This window comes from Myotis myotis, unplaced genomic scaffold, assembly GCF_014108235.1.
Source record: "Myotis myotis isolate mMyoMyo1 unplaced genomic scaffold, mMyoMyo1.p scaffold_m19_p_3, whole genome shotgun sequence".
NCBI classification, from domain to species: domain Eukaryota; kingdom Metazoa; phylum Chordata; class Mammalia; order Chiroptera; family Vespertilionidae; genus Myotis; species Myotis myotis.
This window is the reverse complement of record NW_023416335.1, coordinates 137,191,457-137,206,898: the sequence shown is the minus strand read 5'-3', so window position 1 is coordinate 137,206,898 and position 15,442 is coordinate 137,191,457. Positions and strand designations below refer to the sequence as shown.

Here is a 15,442-nt window from a genome sequence, read left to right as displayed (position 1 = left end):
CTTGGCTGTGCACTTATCAATTTTTTTTATTTCTAAGCCCAGTTAGGATAATAGCTTTTTCATCTGCACTGTGTTTTTGCTATGAAGCATTTAAATATTTTGAATTGTCAACTTCAGTTCTCTCTTGTGACCTATTACTTTATGTTATAGGTGATGTTGAGCTTGAATGGGAAGAAACCACCATGTAAATATTCAGACCAAAGATTACAACCAGAAGATATTTTCAAATCCCAGGGGCCAAAATTACCCCTCATTCTTCTGAATTGAAATGAGCATACTTAAAGAAATGTTTATGCTTGCCTTACTGTGCCTTGCTAAATACATTGACATTTTATGAATAGTTCTAATAAGTAGCTGATTTAGGATAGTTAATTCTCTTGTACAGAATAAATATTATTCATTTAAAATGTTTAAGAAAAGATATCCCAGAGGTTTTTGAAGTCTTTCATATTTTGGGAATAAGCCAAAAATAAAATTATTATTACTATAGCATTAATGTTTCCATGTGAATTTTCCCTCCATATTGGACTTACGCTTGAACAAAAGCTGTAAATGTTGATTCAGTCATGTTATTTTGGCCTCCAGGGTGTTGACGTTTCTTGTGGATAACTTCCAGGACTGTCATTATGATCTGTACTTCCACGCATGCCCCTGTGTTTTGAATCCTCTGTTTTATGAGTGCTGAGATATCATCTCATGATCTCGAACAGCTGAACAGTAACCCCTGACACTGCAGGGATTACTTAGCTTTTATACAACACACAGTAGCTCTTCGGGGACACTGAGGGCTATTTAAATTGCACTGTGATCTTTAGTTTGAAACAAGAAAAATTAAACAGTGCACTTGCTTATATGAAGCTGGAGAGGACTTTTCTAGTTTATCTACATTTGTACATGTTCAGGCACAAGCTGCACCACTATATTGTATATTTCAATATACGGTTAAATGTCTCAGAGTATTTGTCCATTAGCTATTTAGTCAACCCAATATTATCAATTTTGAAGGTTTCTTCAGCAGAAATCTATAAAAACAATAATAAAAACATGTAATGTGTTGCAAGCTTGTAAACTAATGATGTGCTCCTGTGGTGCCAATAGAGACTTCTGAATAGGTCACAAGAAATGGTCTTTATTTTATTCCCAAGTTTGGGTTTGATTATTAAGGAGTATATTTGGTGGAACTGAAAACAAAAAATCAACCAAGTAACAGCAAATTAGAGATTTTTTAAAAAAGAAAATATTTCAGCCTCCTTTTTGTTAGATAGTAACAATGTATTAAGTTTTGAATTATATGGTATTTTGTCATAGATTTCAATTGAGTCATAAAACAAAATAATGTTAATTATTCTATTTCTTTCATGATAAGAATTATATCTTATGCATATTTCTGCTGGCATATAAATATAGGAAATATTATGGCCAATAAAATTGAATTTTAAGGAATTGAGATATTTTGCAGCATGATTTCAGAGATCCTTATAAATAGAAATTTGATTTTCTATCACATTTATGATATAATTGATAATTATCATAATGTAATTAAATATATGTAAGTACAATATAATTTAGTATAAATAACTAAGATAAAATCATTTCCTTTGATACCTATAGATAGTAATTTTAAAACTGAATTTATTATCCAAGAAATTAAATCCATAATCTTGCAAGAAGTCCTGCCTCCTGTTTTGTCAGGGCAAGGCAGTATAAATAAATGTAGTTCATGATTGTTCCAACTAACAAGTTTATTTTATAGAAAGTTACATAAATAATAAGATATGATGAGAACTCTAAAAGATTCCGTTGGAATTCAAAGTTCTTCAGCGTGCTTCATGGTCACTGAAAATGTGTGGCGTGCCGATACTTACGGATGTGGGTTTTGTATTTGTAGAAGACAGATAACAGCCTGTGAAAAATATTGATGTGGCTACTTTTCAATGCATTAACTAAGAAAATAAACAGCTCAATCTGCAAGTCAGTCAATTTTCTGTAATATATGTATAAAAGATATATGTACAACATAGAGGATCAGATTTGACCCATATGCATATGTGTGCATAAAACACATTTACTATGAGGCCTCCTCTAAACAGTGCTTATCAAAATTTAATGTGTATTCAAATCTGAAGATTGTGTTAAAATGCAGATTCTGCTTTAGTAGATCTAGGATGGGACCTGAGAACCTTCATTTCTAGCAAGTACTAAAGTTATGTTGTTGTCTGATCTTAGACCCTTGAATAGTAACTCTCTAAAAGACATTAGGATCAGAATAATTTCATGTCCACCTGAAATTATTTAAAACATGTTTTAAAAAGACACTTGGCTTTATTATCAGAAAAAAATTATAACAGAGCACCTGTTAAGTGTGAATAGGTTGCTAACTATATCACAAAGCTGTAACTGAATTGATACATATTAACCATGGCTAAATTTTTCTCTTAATTATGTTGTTAAAGGGCTAGATTATAGCCAAGTTACATGGGTGACTACTAAATTCAAATTAAAATAATGAGGAACATCTGTAACATTTTTAGATCAGATTTGTCAAAATACATTGCAGCACATGTACAGTAAATGAGCAACATGTGTTTCATCTGAACCAAATGAAACTGGAGCCTCTCAGAATGGTTTGCCAGAGACACGAGCAGCTGTGGATATCACCTCCACGTTCATCCTGCTTTAAAATGCAGCGTTTTCTTCTTTCGGATGATAGGTGAAATGTATAAGAAATCTTGGGAAAAAAAGCTAATTAAGTATTTCTCTTGTCATAAAGGAGATGGTGATTCACTTTCCAAATCTGGTACCAAACACTGATTTTTAAAATGGGATTTAAGTTCAGCAGAATGTTCTACAAGTCCATGACATTATTGTGATAAATCCATTTTTATGGGGCGCATTTAGAAAACTCACAATGAAGTATTTGATGAAGCCTGGAATACAAAATGGTCTGAAATTCTCAACCAAATGATATTAAAAGCAAAAATATGGAAACAATGTTTAGAAGCATAATCTTGACAAACCAACTTGACTTCGTAGGATAAGTAATATTCGCCGGACATGACTTCATAAATGTGCATAGCATTTCCATTCAGAACTGGACTCCTATGCCCACCAACTCATGAAGACGCACTAAGGAATAGATTAGATCTCACATATAAAAGTATTTCAATAAAGTATTTTTGAATTCTACAAAGTTAATATAATCTTTACCCAGGCTGGTCAGTGTATAATATATATCAGTAAGATAATGTATCTGATTTTAGGATTGTATTATACTTTGTGATATTTAGTGCTATATTTGTATGTCTGTTTCACCTATAGGGATTGAAGAGAAATTTATGGAAATTATATTGAATTCTGATAAGTAAGACCATTGATTTTTTTTTATGAATGATTAAGAGCATTCTCAAGGAAATGTTGGACTCAACACTGTACCCAAATAACATCAAATGTGAATTGGAAATTAAGTCAAGATATTGTTCATTTCAGGCATTTTTGACAGGATATTCTGAACTAGTGTCTGCAAATAAAACTATAATTTAATAGAAGGTAACAAAAGGCATTATTTTTATTATGATTCTAGAGTCAAACTTATATTACTTTGGTTTTCACTCAAAGTATTATTGGATTGGGAAGTAATTATAGTAAACTATAAACTTTTTAGAATACTTTTACATTTTGATTAATGCTTACAAAATTCTTTAAGATCTTCAGGGTCCCATATTACAGATAAATATAGTAAAGGCTTACTGGTAATTGCTCTGCCCAAGACCACATGCATATCACAATCAAGTTACTGAAAGTCAGTGATAAAGATAGAAATTTTAATAGCAACAAAGACAATAGAGACCTGCTCAGGGATACAAAGCTAAAGAAAATATTCTGACTTCTATTCAGAAACATTGCAAGCCAAAAGAAAATGGAGTGACCTATTCAAAGTGCTGAAAGTACCTTCTAAACCTGATTAAGGGCAACTACAAAAAAGCTAGAATTAATATCGTACTTAATGGTGAAATATTAAAGGTCTTCACCCTTAGGTCAATAAAGAGGCAAAAATGTCCATATTTACATCTTCTACTCAACATTGCACTGGTGTTTCTAGCCAGTAGAATAAGGCAATAAATAAATAAATAAAATGAATAAGGTTTATAAAAAAGAAACAAAACTGTCTACATGAGTAGAGCATATAGTCATGTATGAAGAAATTACTGAAAAATGTATCAAAGAAAAAGTTGCAGGTATAATAAATAACTTTAAAAGGTTACCAGATATAAGACCAAGAAACAAAAATTAGTTTTACTTCTACATAATATCAATAAACATCTGGAGATTATAATTAAAAATACCGTTAATAATAGCATCCATAAACATGAAATGCTTAAGAATTAATAAAATATGTGTGATATACTAACATTTATATTGATAAGAAAATTAAAGAAGATGCAAATAAATGAATGACCATGAACTCAAATACTTAATATTGTTAAGATGTTGATTCTCTTAATATTAATGTACAGATTCAACACGATATAAATCTTCATCCCATAGGCATTTTTTTCCTAGAAATCAATGAACTGGTTTTACAATTTCTATAGAAATGATAAAAATATCTAGAATATCCAAAATGATTTTTAAATCGAGCAGAAGTGAATAATTTACAGTATATATTTCTCATTAAAAGAAAAAAATAGAAAGTCAAAACATAAATCCACACATAGCTGGGCAATTGGATTTCAACAAACATGGCAAGGTAATTCAACACGGCTAATTTTAAAAAGCAGATGGATACTGAAAAATCATTTCAAATATACAATATGCCATTTACATAATGTTCATTTTTATGGATTCATTCATTAAAGTACATATGTAAAATTATGAATGGGAATGTAAGTGTTGATGTCAGAATCATGGTTTCATGTGACATAGGAAACGTACAGGTAGAGAGAGAGAGAGATTGCTATGGAATTAGGGATCCACAGGGTTTCAAATGCATTTGTAAATTTTAGTTTAATATTTGAAGCATTTGTGGCAGCACAGATTGTTAAAATTAAGTAATGAGCAAAAATATTTATGATATTATTCTTTAAAGTTTCCTTCGTGTTTGAAGTATTTAATATTTTTAAAGCATGAGCACATTTTAAAAGTTAGCAATTTATTAAAATGACATAAAATTGTTTATGGATTATTTTCACAAATCAACCAAAGTATCCTGCTCTCCTGCTTGAATGAGTGCAACGCGGAGAGATATCGTTACACACTTTTGTTACTTAGTTATTCCATTCTCAAAGCACTAACAATTGGTGTTTTAAATATTGAAAATTAAACTTGATATGTTCCAAGTGCTTTCCACAGATTTTCTTATTCAGTTAGTATTTACAATCAGGCGAATTGCTATGGAAGATACTTGCTGGACTCTGGTACTGGGACACAGCTTCATCAATCTGAGCACCACATTCATAAAGTTGATGCATGCTAACAGGATAAACTCTTACTCTGTGTGGCTGTTAACATCAGAAATTTTTACAAATTTATATTTAAAAAACTATACTTAAAATTGTGGTATGAATTATCTGCATAAAATAGAATATTATTCTTGTATTTACTATAATCAATATAGCTTTTTTTGAATTATTATGCAACAGACACTCTTCTAAAGATATTACAAAAATTAATTAATACTGACAATTCTTGGAAGTGGATGCTACTATCTGCCTTTTACACATGAGAAAACAAAGCAAAAAAAAATTAAATAAGCTGTTCAAGGTTACTCATTAAGTGAAAAAGCCTAGACTTTAAACCAGAAGTTTGATTTCAAAGTCTGCAGTGTTAGCCACCACCATACCCCACTGTATTACCTAGAGAACACCAGGTTTAAAATAATATCTTTGATATTACCTACTGGGATGAAGAGCATACACTTGAACTCTAAAACAAAAGTTTTCTGATATCATCAAAAACAGAGCACTTTATGTACTAAAATTATGTGTCATATACTTAGTGATAATGCTAGCCCTTGAATTCAAGGATCTAGTTCAATATTCTTTCTATTATTTTTTCCTTCTTCCAATATATATTTGGTCCAAACAAAGTTGTATTGTTTATTTATTTTCCAACTCTCTGCAACTTGTTGCCAGGTTTATCTCCCCAGCTCTGAACTGCTCATTTCACGGATCTATTTAGTAGCTTTCATTGCCTATTGAATTAAGGTCATAGAAGATTCATTTCCCATGCATTACTCTTTTTTCCAGACCTAAGCCAAACTAGAATACTTGCTGCCTACTAAAATGCACCCTACGCCTTTCCAATACCATGCTTTGGCCCTGACAATTTCCTCAATAGCTCAGATCCACTGGAATTCCCCACTCACTAGATTGTCAGTTGCGATGAACAAGGACTATGTTCTCCTCGTGGTTTTGACCACATAGCACTTGCATAACATCTTACACATGAGATAAATTCAAGCAAGTATGTTCAATTGAAATTTCGCCGTGGCAGAAATAGAAAAGTTACCGCGTGACTATGTATTTCACATGCTAAGTATTTGTCAATCAGGGAGCAAACGAACAGTAGTGGGTCCTGGTTAAATGGAGGTGGGAGAGCAGGGAAAAGTGGGTGCAGCCATGAGTCACTTGTTCAGCTTGTCAGTTACCCAGCATAAAACCAAGATCTTAATAGTATACAAAGAACCTGTAACAACTGAAGTTGGCAAAAAGGAATTCTGTACAACTGGGTAGCTTACTAAATAGTAATCTATCAAATTTATTTTTCTTACACTGTAGATAACATCAACAAACTGAGTCTCCCAGTTGGAGGAGTTTGGCAATAGCAAAGCTAATGGTTTATATAGTTATATTGTGCATATGTACACATGCATGCATGCACACATGTACATCTTTCTAATTAAAAGCACATAGGCCTTTAAAACATAAAATCCCAGGACCATTTATTGAAATCTAGCATATATCAATAGCCACTGGAGAGAACAAAAATAAATATTCCAACTAGTCATTTTTGATAAAACACATTTTTTCCTCTTTAAATTACATTATATTCCCTCTTAAGGAGGCAGGAATGAGTTTAACACTTTTTTTAAAAAAAAGATTTTGTTAAAACTAATTAGACTAATGAGACAGGATGAGGAGGCTTTAGAAAACCTTGGAACAAGGCAGGTCTGGAGTTAGTGGCCAACATGCACATGCGCAGAGGCAGACACTAGGTCTAGAGAGGACAGTAACAAGCAACAGGTGGCAAACCAGGCCAGCAGGACACATGAGGGTAGACTAGTAAGAGGTAGCATATCATAACAGACAGGTGGAGCAAGGCTAAAGAGAATCCAGGAACTGGCCCTGTGCAGATCCAAAAAATTCAGAGGCAGGAAGTGGGTCAGTAGGAAACAGGGTCCTACTTGCCAGCAAGATCCTGAGGCAGCTCACTCCCTCCCAGCAAGACCCCTCATTTCCTGAAGGTAGATAAATAAATGGATGGGTAGATAGATGATGATGATAGATAGATAGGTAAGCATATACCTATCTCTTTCTCCCCTTCATAGTGCTTAAGAGTACTAAATAACTGGTAACTGAGTGAATGAATGAACAAGTGCTTTAAATAAGTAGACTAGCAGAGAAATTTTAGAGGCAACAAATATCAAAATCAGGTCGCCAAAGTGTATTACCACTATTCAAACCAAAGCAATGATAATGAAAGCAAAAACCAGGAAAAGCCAAAATTGCCATTACTTGATACAAAAAAATATTTCATACCTAGAAGATACAAATAAGTAGACTGAAAAGCTTATAAGTAAAAAATTGGAACTTTATAAGTAACAAGTTCTTTAATAGAGGTGACCCCTAAATAAATACATAAAAACCAAAAAAATTAATAAATGAAAGATATAATGAGGAAAATTATTTTCTTGAAAATGTCCAAATGTTATAAAATACCAGGAGGTTAAACTTATAGGGCATTTCTGGAAAAAAATCTATAAAGCAGGGAAATCTAAAACATGATCAATTTTTTTGATATGAGAAACCTGTTATAAAGAACATGTTTCTTCTCAAATTACTTCATAGGTTTACTATGACAATTAAAAAATATTAATAGTATTAGATTATATCAAACTAGAGGCACGGTGCATGAAATGCGTGCATGGGGTGGGGTCCTTCAGTCCGGCCTCCACCCTCTTACCATCTGGGACCCCTTGGGGGATGTCCATCTGCCAGTTTAGGCCCGATCTCTGTGGCAGATGGACATTCCTCTCACAATCCAGGACCGCTGGCTCCTAACCGCTCATCTTCCTTCCTGCCTGATCACCCCTGGCCACTCTGCCTGCCTGCCTCATCACCCCTAACCACTTGTCTGCCTGCCTGATTGCCCCTAACTGCCTCTGGATCCCTGCCTGATAACCCCTTACTGTTCTCCTGCCTGCCTGATTGCCCCCAACCACCTCTGCCTTGGCCCCTGCCTCAGTGGCTTCATCCAGAAGGACATCCGGAATGACGTCCAGAAGGGTTGTTTGGCTGTCTGGCCCAATTAGCATATTATGCTCTTATTATTATAGACTAGAGGCCCGTTGCAGGAAGATTCCTGCAAGGACAGGGCTTCCTGTGGCTGGAGCAAAGAGAGAAGGGAGTGAAACCCCCGGAGGCGGGCTTCGCTCCTGCCTCCGCCGCCCGCTTGCTTCCCTCCCACCTCCGCCACCCGTTTGCTTCTCCACAACTTCGCTCCCTTCTGCAGTGCTTGGCTTCCTTCTACGTTGTCTTCAGTCTTCGCTCCGTGCCTGCATATGCAAATTAACTTCCATCTTTGTTGGGTTAATTTGCATACTCATCTGATTGGCTGGTGGGCATAGTGAAGTGACACCAATTTGCATGTTTCTCTTTTATTAGTGTAGATTTGTAAAAAATGCTTAAGTTTGTCTGGAAGAATAAGTCACAGAAATAGGTTAAATTTTTTTGAATAATAAGTACGATAAGAGGAAAACTTCCCTTTCAGATATTAAAATGTTTTATTATCTAAATCAAGTTAAAGTGTATTACTTATATGAGAAGCAATCAAGTTAAATGTATTACTTATATGAGAAACAAGCAGCACCTCAATGAAACAGATATGTTTTTCTAACACAAACCATATTATAAGATTCTAGTATGTCAGTAAAGAACTAGGACCCACCAAGTGGAGTAAATATATGCTATTCAGTAAATGATGTAAGGAAATTGGCTGCTGGGAAAAAAACAACAACAAAGTCATGTTAACTGCCTCACCATAATCCAAAATGAATTTTGAAAAAACCAAATGTTAGTCTGTTTCATGGCCCTGTTTCCTTTAAAAGTCATAAATAATTTTGCCTTCTCTGGTGGCTCAACCAACTTCTAATGCCCAGTGCATTCTACCACCCAATGTGAGACATCTATATTTTCTCCACAATTTATAAAAATTCAAAGATGTATGTCCCCAAAACAAAACCTGAAGTATAGACTAGTAGGCAACTTTAAGTAACTTTACTTCCCAGCCCAATAAATTTAATTAAAGTAGCATATAACATAATCCCTTATACTTAAGAAAGATCTTATTTACATAATTGAATTTCCTGGAAAATAGTAGCTTATAATCTGGAGCAAGCCACCTGATTCTTTGTTCCCACAATCCTCATCTCTGCTTATTAGAAGCAATTCAGTTTAACCAAAAAGCTCAGCCTCACTTTAATCTCTGGGAAGAATTTAATCATTATCTAGGGAATTTTAAGGTATATTCCTTCATTATTCCTGGGTCAGCATCAAGAGAACTTTGCTGCAAATGTTAACTATTGTTAACAATCTGGAATAGTGATTTCCATTCTTTTTTTCTGATCATGGTCACTGAAAGAAATGCATCAAGATTTTGTGATGATTCCTAATCATTGGTAAGCTTATATGACATTGGCTAGAAATATGACCATTTTGCTTTCAAGGTTTGGGCTTGAATTATATGTAATTAAAATAATCCTATATAATAAAAGAGAAACATGTAAATTGACCGTCCCCCTGCCACGCTCACCAGCCGATCAGGCGTGAGTATGCAAATTAACCCAACAAAGATGGCAGATTAATTTGCATACACAGGCGCCAGGTGTAGAGCAGAGCGGGAGAGCCGGTAGAGAGTGGAGCGGCTTGAGGAAATTGGCTCCCCAAGCCGCCAGACAGAGAGCAGAGAGGGAGAGCTGACGGCTCAGAGGACTTGGCAGAGTGGGAGGCCATGGGACAGAGACAGAACAGGAAGGGAAAACCAAGATTGCTGGGAGCACCAGGAATTCTGAGAATAGTAGTTTTGGTGGCAGCCCCAGGACCAGAAGTGGAAGCCCAGAGCGTGGGGAGCACCAGGAATGCTGGGAATCGTAGTTCTGGTGGCAGGCAGATCTCCTAGACACTAGAGCAAAGTGAGCCTGGAGCAAGTGACTGTTGCGGTGGGGGATGGAGGGAAAGCAAAGGTGAGAGACACAAGTAAAATCAGAGTGTCTAGGAAAAATTAAAGGTAAGATATCCTAAAACTTCCAGGAAATCTCCACCAATGAAGCAAAGAAAAAAAAAATGCCTCTATTATTCTGCGAACAACAAACCAAACTGAGTTGGGGTCTCAGACAATTTGCTCATATGATTACAAAGACAGACAGAAACTCCCGGATTGGAGAGGGCTCCCCTGAGGGCTCCCAGATTGGAGAAGGTGCAGGTCGGGCTGAGGGACCCCCACACCCCTCAGGGCACAAATGTCATGCACCGGGCCTCTAGTATTTAATAAGTTAATCCATTCAAAAGTCTGTGACATTAAGTCATTTGAAAGGAAAACCTACTCTACTGAGTGTTTCATTATGTGTTCTTTCCTAAGAAATTTATTAAAGCCTGATTATTTCACTAGCACCTTATAGAGATTACTGTGATCATTTCAAAGTCCTCTTATACACTAGAGGCCTGGTGCATGACATTCGTGCACTGGAGGAGGGAGAGGCAGTCCTTAGCACTGCCGCAGAGGCGGGAAAGGCTCCTGCCACCTCCGCTGCGCTCGCTGCCATGAGCCCGGATTCTGGCTGAGCGGCACTCCCCCTGTGGGAGTGCACTGACCACCAGGGGGCAGCTCCTGCATTAAGTGTCTGCCTCCTGGCGGACAGTGCGCATCATAGCGACCAGTCATTCCATCATTCAGTCGATTTGCATATTTGGGTTTTATTATATAGGATGTTCCTTACTGGCAAAATATTTTGATTACTATAAAGCCAAGACTTTATATGGAAGAAAGTTAAAAAATATGAAGAGTTATGTTAAGGATTACTGTTTCCAGTGCTGGGTCCCATACTCTTGTTACAGCCTTCAGGTACCAGGAGAGCCTGAACCAGCAGGGCTCAAGAGGTCAAAAGGTAGCAACACATGTCCCTTTGGCACACCCATTGGGGTCAGCTGGGTGAAACAGTGGCTCACTGACAGGGAGACCAGGAACATCAATACCTTCAAAGCCAAGTGTTCAGGAGCTGGGTGACCAGGAACAAGAAGCTCACCAATACTTTTTTAAAAAATAAAATAAAAGGAGGAAAATTATTAAAAACAAAAAGATGTGCTTTACCTTAAGGCCTTTTATTCAATCTAGCAATGCTAAGAATTTTAAATAATTCCAAAGTATGTTTTTATTTTCAAAATGTGATCTTTTTTTTATCACATTCCATTTATTTTTAAAAATTTTATATTTCAGTTACAATTGACATTCAATATTATTTTGTGTTAGTTCAGGTGTACAGCATAGTGGTTAGACAATCATAATCTTTGCAAAGTGTTCTCCCCTCGGTATTTTAAGTAACCACCTGGTACCATACATAGTCATTACAATATTATTGACTACACTCCCTATGCTGTACTTGACATTCCTGGGACTACTTTGTGGCCTAAACAGTCAGTATTATGCTCAGTGAAATAAGTCAGATAGAGAACGATAATATTATATGATTTCACTTATATGTGAAACCAAAAGAGTGGAATAAATGAACAAACAAAATAAAAAGAGATTTATAGATACAGAGAACAGACAGATGGTTACCAGAGGGGAGGGGAAATTGGGGGACTGAGTGAGAAAGGCAAAAAGATTAAGAACTGTAAAACACACTTTTTAAAAGAGTTGGTTAAAGTGGTCAATTCTGAACTCAGAATGATTTCCCAGCCCCACTTTCCCCTTCCAGCCTTTCCTTCTCCTCCCTCCGCTCTCCCTTTTTTCTTCCCTGCCTCTCTTGTAGCCCCTCCTCTCTCTCCACTGTCTGCCTTTACTCCAGATAGACTATTAAAAGCCCCAGAAAAGTCTTGCTGCCCACTTCTGAAGGTAGAGCTAAATTACTGCACCCTCAGGAAATCTCACACTAATCTTATAAGGTCTTATAAGATCATGCTTCATTTTTCCTGTGGCTGAAGTTATTGCTAAGATAATGTATTTATAAAACTCTTTAAGTAACACGCCATTGCCAAAAATAGTATTATAGTATTATCATATGTCCAAAAGAGGATTTTAATCATCACTTTAATCTTCAAAAGATAACTTATTCCATGGAGAAGACTAGGATTTTCTTCAAAGTCAGGAAAAAATAAGCTTCCTCGAGAAGTGAAATGGATAAGATTAAAGAAAAAAATTCTGTTATGGGAATTTTAGAAAGCTATATAAAATACCAAATCCTCAAAGAAGTAAAAATAAAGTTGGAAACCTAAGAAGTCTTAGCTATCTTAGAATAATACATAGAACATTAAGGCATTAATATCTTGAAATTATTTAGTTCTTAAAAAAATAATATATGTTCTTAGTGCTATTACATCATGACATATTATGAAATCTAAAAGATTAAACTACATAATTGATCTAAATAAAATGGTAAAAGAAGATTAAAACAAGCCAATATCACCTATCATACATATTATTTTTAAGCATAACAGCAACAAAAATTGCTATCTTTTGCGAACTTCACATACAAAAATTGCCAAGAATAGCGCAACAGATTGGTAACGTGCAAAGCAACCCTTGAGGCTTGCATTCTTTCTTCGTGACGTGATGTTTCTCACTGACCCAAAACAAAAACGGACACACAAGAAAAGAGCTTTTGCCATGGAAAAGTCATACCACTTCACGGTCCAACTTCATTTTAGTACAAAACAAGTATACTCATCTATAGCCATTTATTATTCATTTTTATGCTCTTAAATCCTCAAAGTGCTGGGGTTTCCCAATCACAAATAAAAATTATCAAGGTTGACGACATTTCACAAAGAGATACAATAGTCATTCTCTGTTTCCTGGGATCTGTTATTGCTTTCAGTCCTGGCTCACTCAGAATATGCCCACATGTGCCTCCCAATCAGAGTGGGGGAAAAGAAAATAAATAGATTGTCTATAAGTTTATAACTACGGATCTATCGGATCCACTAAGATCAGGTGTGTGGAAGGATCCATGTTTAGGAAAGGAAGCATTGGCACGAATTTACTGCCATCAAGACCATTAAGTCTTGGCAGAGAGAACTAAATCGTGCGCTTTTCACGTTTTAAGAGGTCAAGCTAACATTTCCCTCTGTGAGAATGTGTAGTGAAGCAAGCGGCCAGCTACACTAATGACTGCGGCATACTTTAGGTCGCTGGTGTTATATGGTCCTCGGAACACAGAACAGTGTTCAACAAAGAGCCATATCAGAAAAGCTTTAAAACTCTAAATTGCTACAACAGCTGAGTAGAGGAGAATAGTTCTACTGAATGGAAATTAATGAACAAGTGTCAAAATGGACAGTTGGTGTCTATTCCTAGAGGATTTGGAAGTGAGAAGTGGAGTGAAGGAACCTTGTTAATAGAGCTCTTGTTTGTATGAAAAGAACATCGTTCTTCACAAATATACATCATAGGAGTCATGCTTGTCACAATTCACATTAGTCTGTGTTTAGCAGAAAAGAATACTTTTGAAGGGCTATGTACGCAACTCAGTTTCTTGATCTCCAACAGCATGTGATCATCTGTTTTCTTGGACACAAATTTAGAAAGAAATTCTACCCTCAGCCAATGTGGTAATTCTTGGACCAAAATTCACCCACCATTTTGAGAAAGAAATGACTCTTTCAAGCCCAAACTATTTCTGAGTGAGTTTAAAAAATATTTGGAACTAAAATATTTTAAATTCTAGCCTTTTTTAGTAGTAGCACCATTGAAAACTAAATCTTCTTTATTCTGTCAACTAATAAATGAATAGTAATAAAAGTAAATAAACATTTTTCCCTTGATTATTAAATCTGACTAGAAGATAGTTAATATTGATTTAAAATTTGAAGTGTATTCCTTCTCTATCTTAGGAAGACATATTACAGGAATTTCTAAATAAAGACTTTCTTTATGACTTATATAAAATAATCTGTTAAACTTTAATGTAAATTACATCAATAAACACAATATATCAAAAATTATATGGAAATTTAATTTATTTCAGCATATGAACATGATTAAAAATAAAATTGTTCTTCCAAAAGATCTAAAATGCCTTTTTCCATGTGCTCACTTATAGAAATTGACAAGATAAGTATTTGTTTCTATCTCTTAATTTTATTGACCACAGTTGCATTTAGACATTTCAATAATTTCAAAAAAGCTTCCCTAAAATATCTGACACCCAATTGGAAAAGACTCTCCGACTCCCAATCCACAATGGATACCACTACAAATCTCCACTGAAGACTAATAGAAACATGCAATTTTATAAGCTCAAAAATGTTTATGGTTCTCCTCTCCCTATAAGCTTAGCCCCAATAGTCACAGTATTTATACTTTTAGGTCTGTTCTACCAATCATTCTCATCACAGTTTGAACATGTCCTGTCTTTCATGTTCATCAAGTATCCAGATCCTGCCCATCTTTCTAGGTCTTTAAAGAAAACGACTTTTCCATGAGATCCTCTATTCATTCAAACAACCCTTCATTCCTGCCATATTTCCAACATTATTCATTTTGGAATTTCACTGTACCGGTATACTAATTTGTACTGTTGTATTACTGCTTCTAAAGTTATATCTCATACCTCTAAATAAATTGTAAACTCTGTGAAGGCAAGCAATACATTGATCTTTCTCAATTTAACATATAGTTTTGCACAAAATAAAAGCATATTAAGAAACAGACAGAAAAAGAGAATGAGAATAAAAGGAGAATTTTAAAAACATTTCATATGGGGAAGAACTAAGAGTTTAATTGGAACTTTCTGAACCTTTTGCTCAATTTTTCTGTAAACCTAAAACTGCTCTTTTACTTATTTTTATTTTATTTCTTAATTAAAATTCTTTGGGTAACAATAGTTAATAAGATTACATAGGTTCCAAGTGAACAATTCTATGCTATATCATCAGTATACTACATGTGTACCCACGACCCAAGTAAAATCATATTCTGTCACCATCTATTGGACCACCTTTAACCTTTC

At 35.1% G+C, this 15,442-nt stretch overlaps 1 protein-coding gene and 1 long non-coding RNA gene across 3 annotated transcripts in view; one reads left to right on the top strand and one right to left on the bottom strand.

Annotated features, from left to right (window-relative positions):
• The window catches only part of PTPRQ (protein tyrosine phosphatase receptor type Q), a 246,130-nt gene extending 243,704 nt beyond the window's left edge, over positions 1-2,426 (top strand). The window contains exon 52 of the mRNA XM_036300643.1: positions 151-2,426. Within this exon, the coding sequence (XP_036156536.1) occupies positions 151-267 (117 nt within the window). The 3' untranslated portion in view covers positions 268-2,426. The remainder of the gene's footprint in view (positions 1-150) is intronic.
• The window catches only part of LOC118651460, a 45,214-nt gene that overhangs the window by 20,518 nt on the left and 9,254 nt on the right, over positions 1-15,442 (bottom strand). The gene's annotated exons all lie outside the window — the stretch shown is intronic.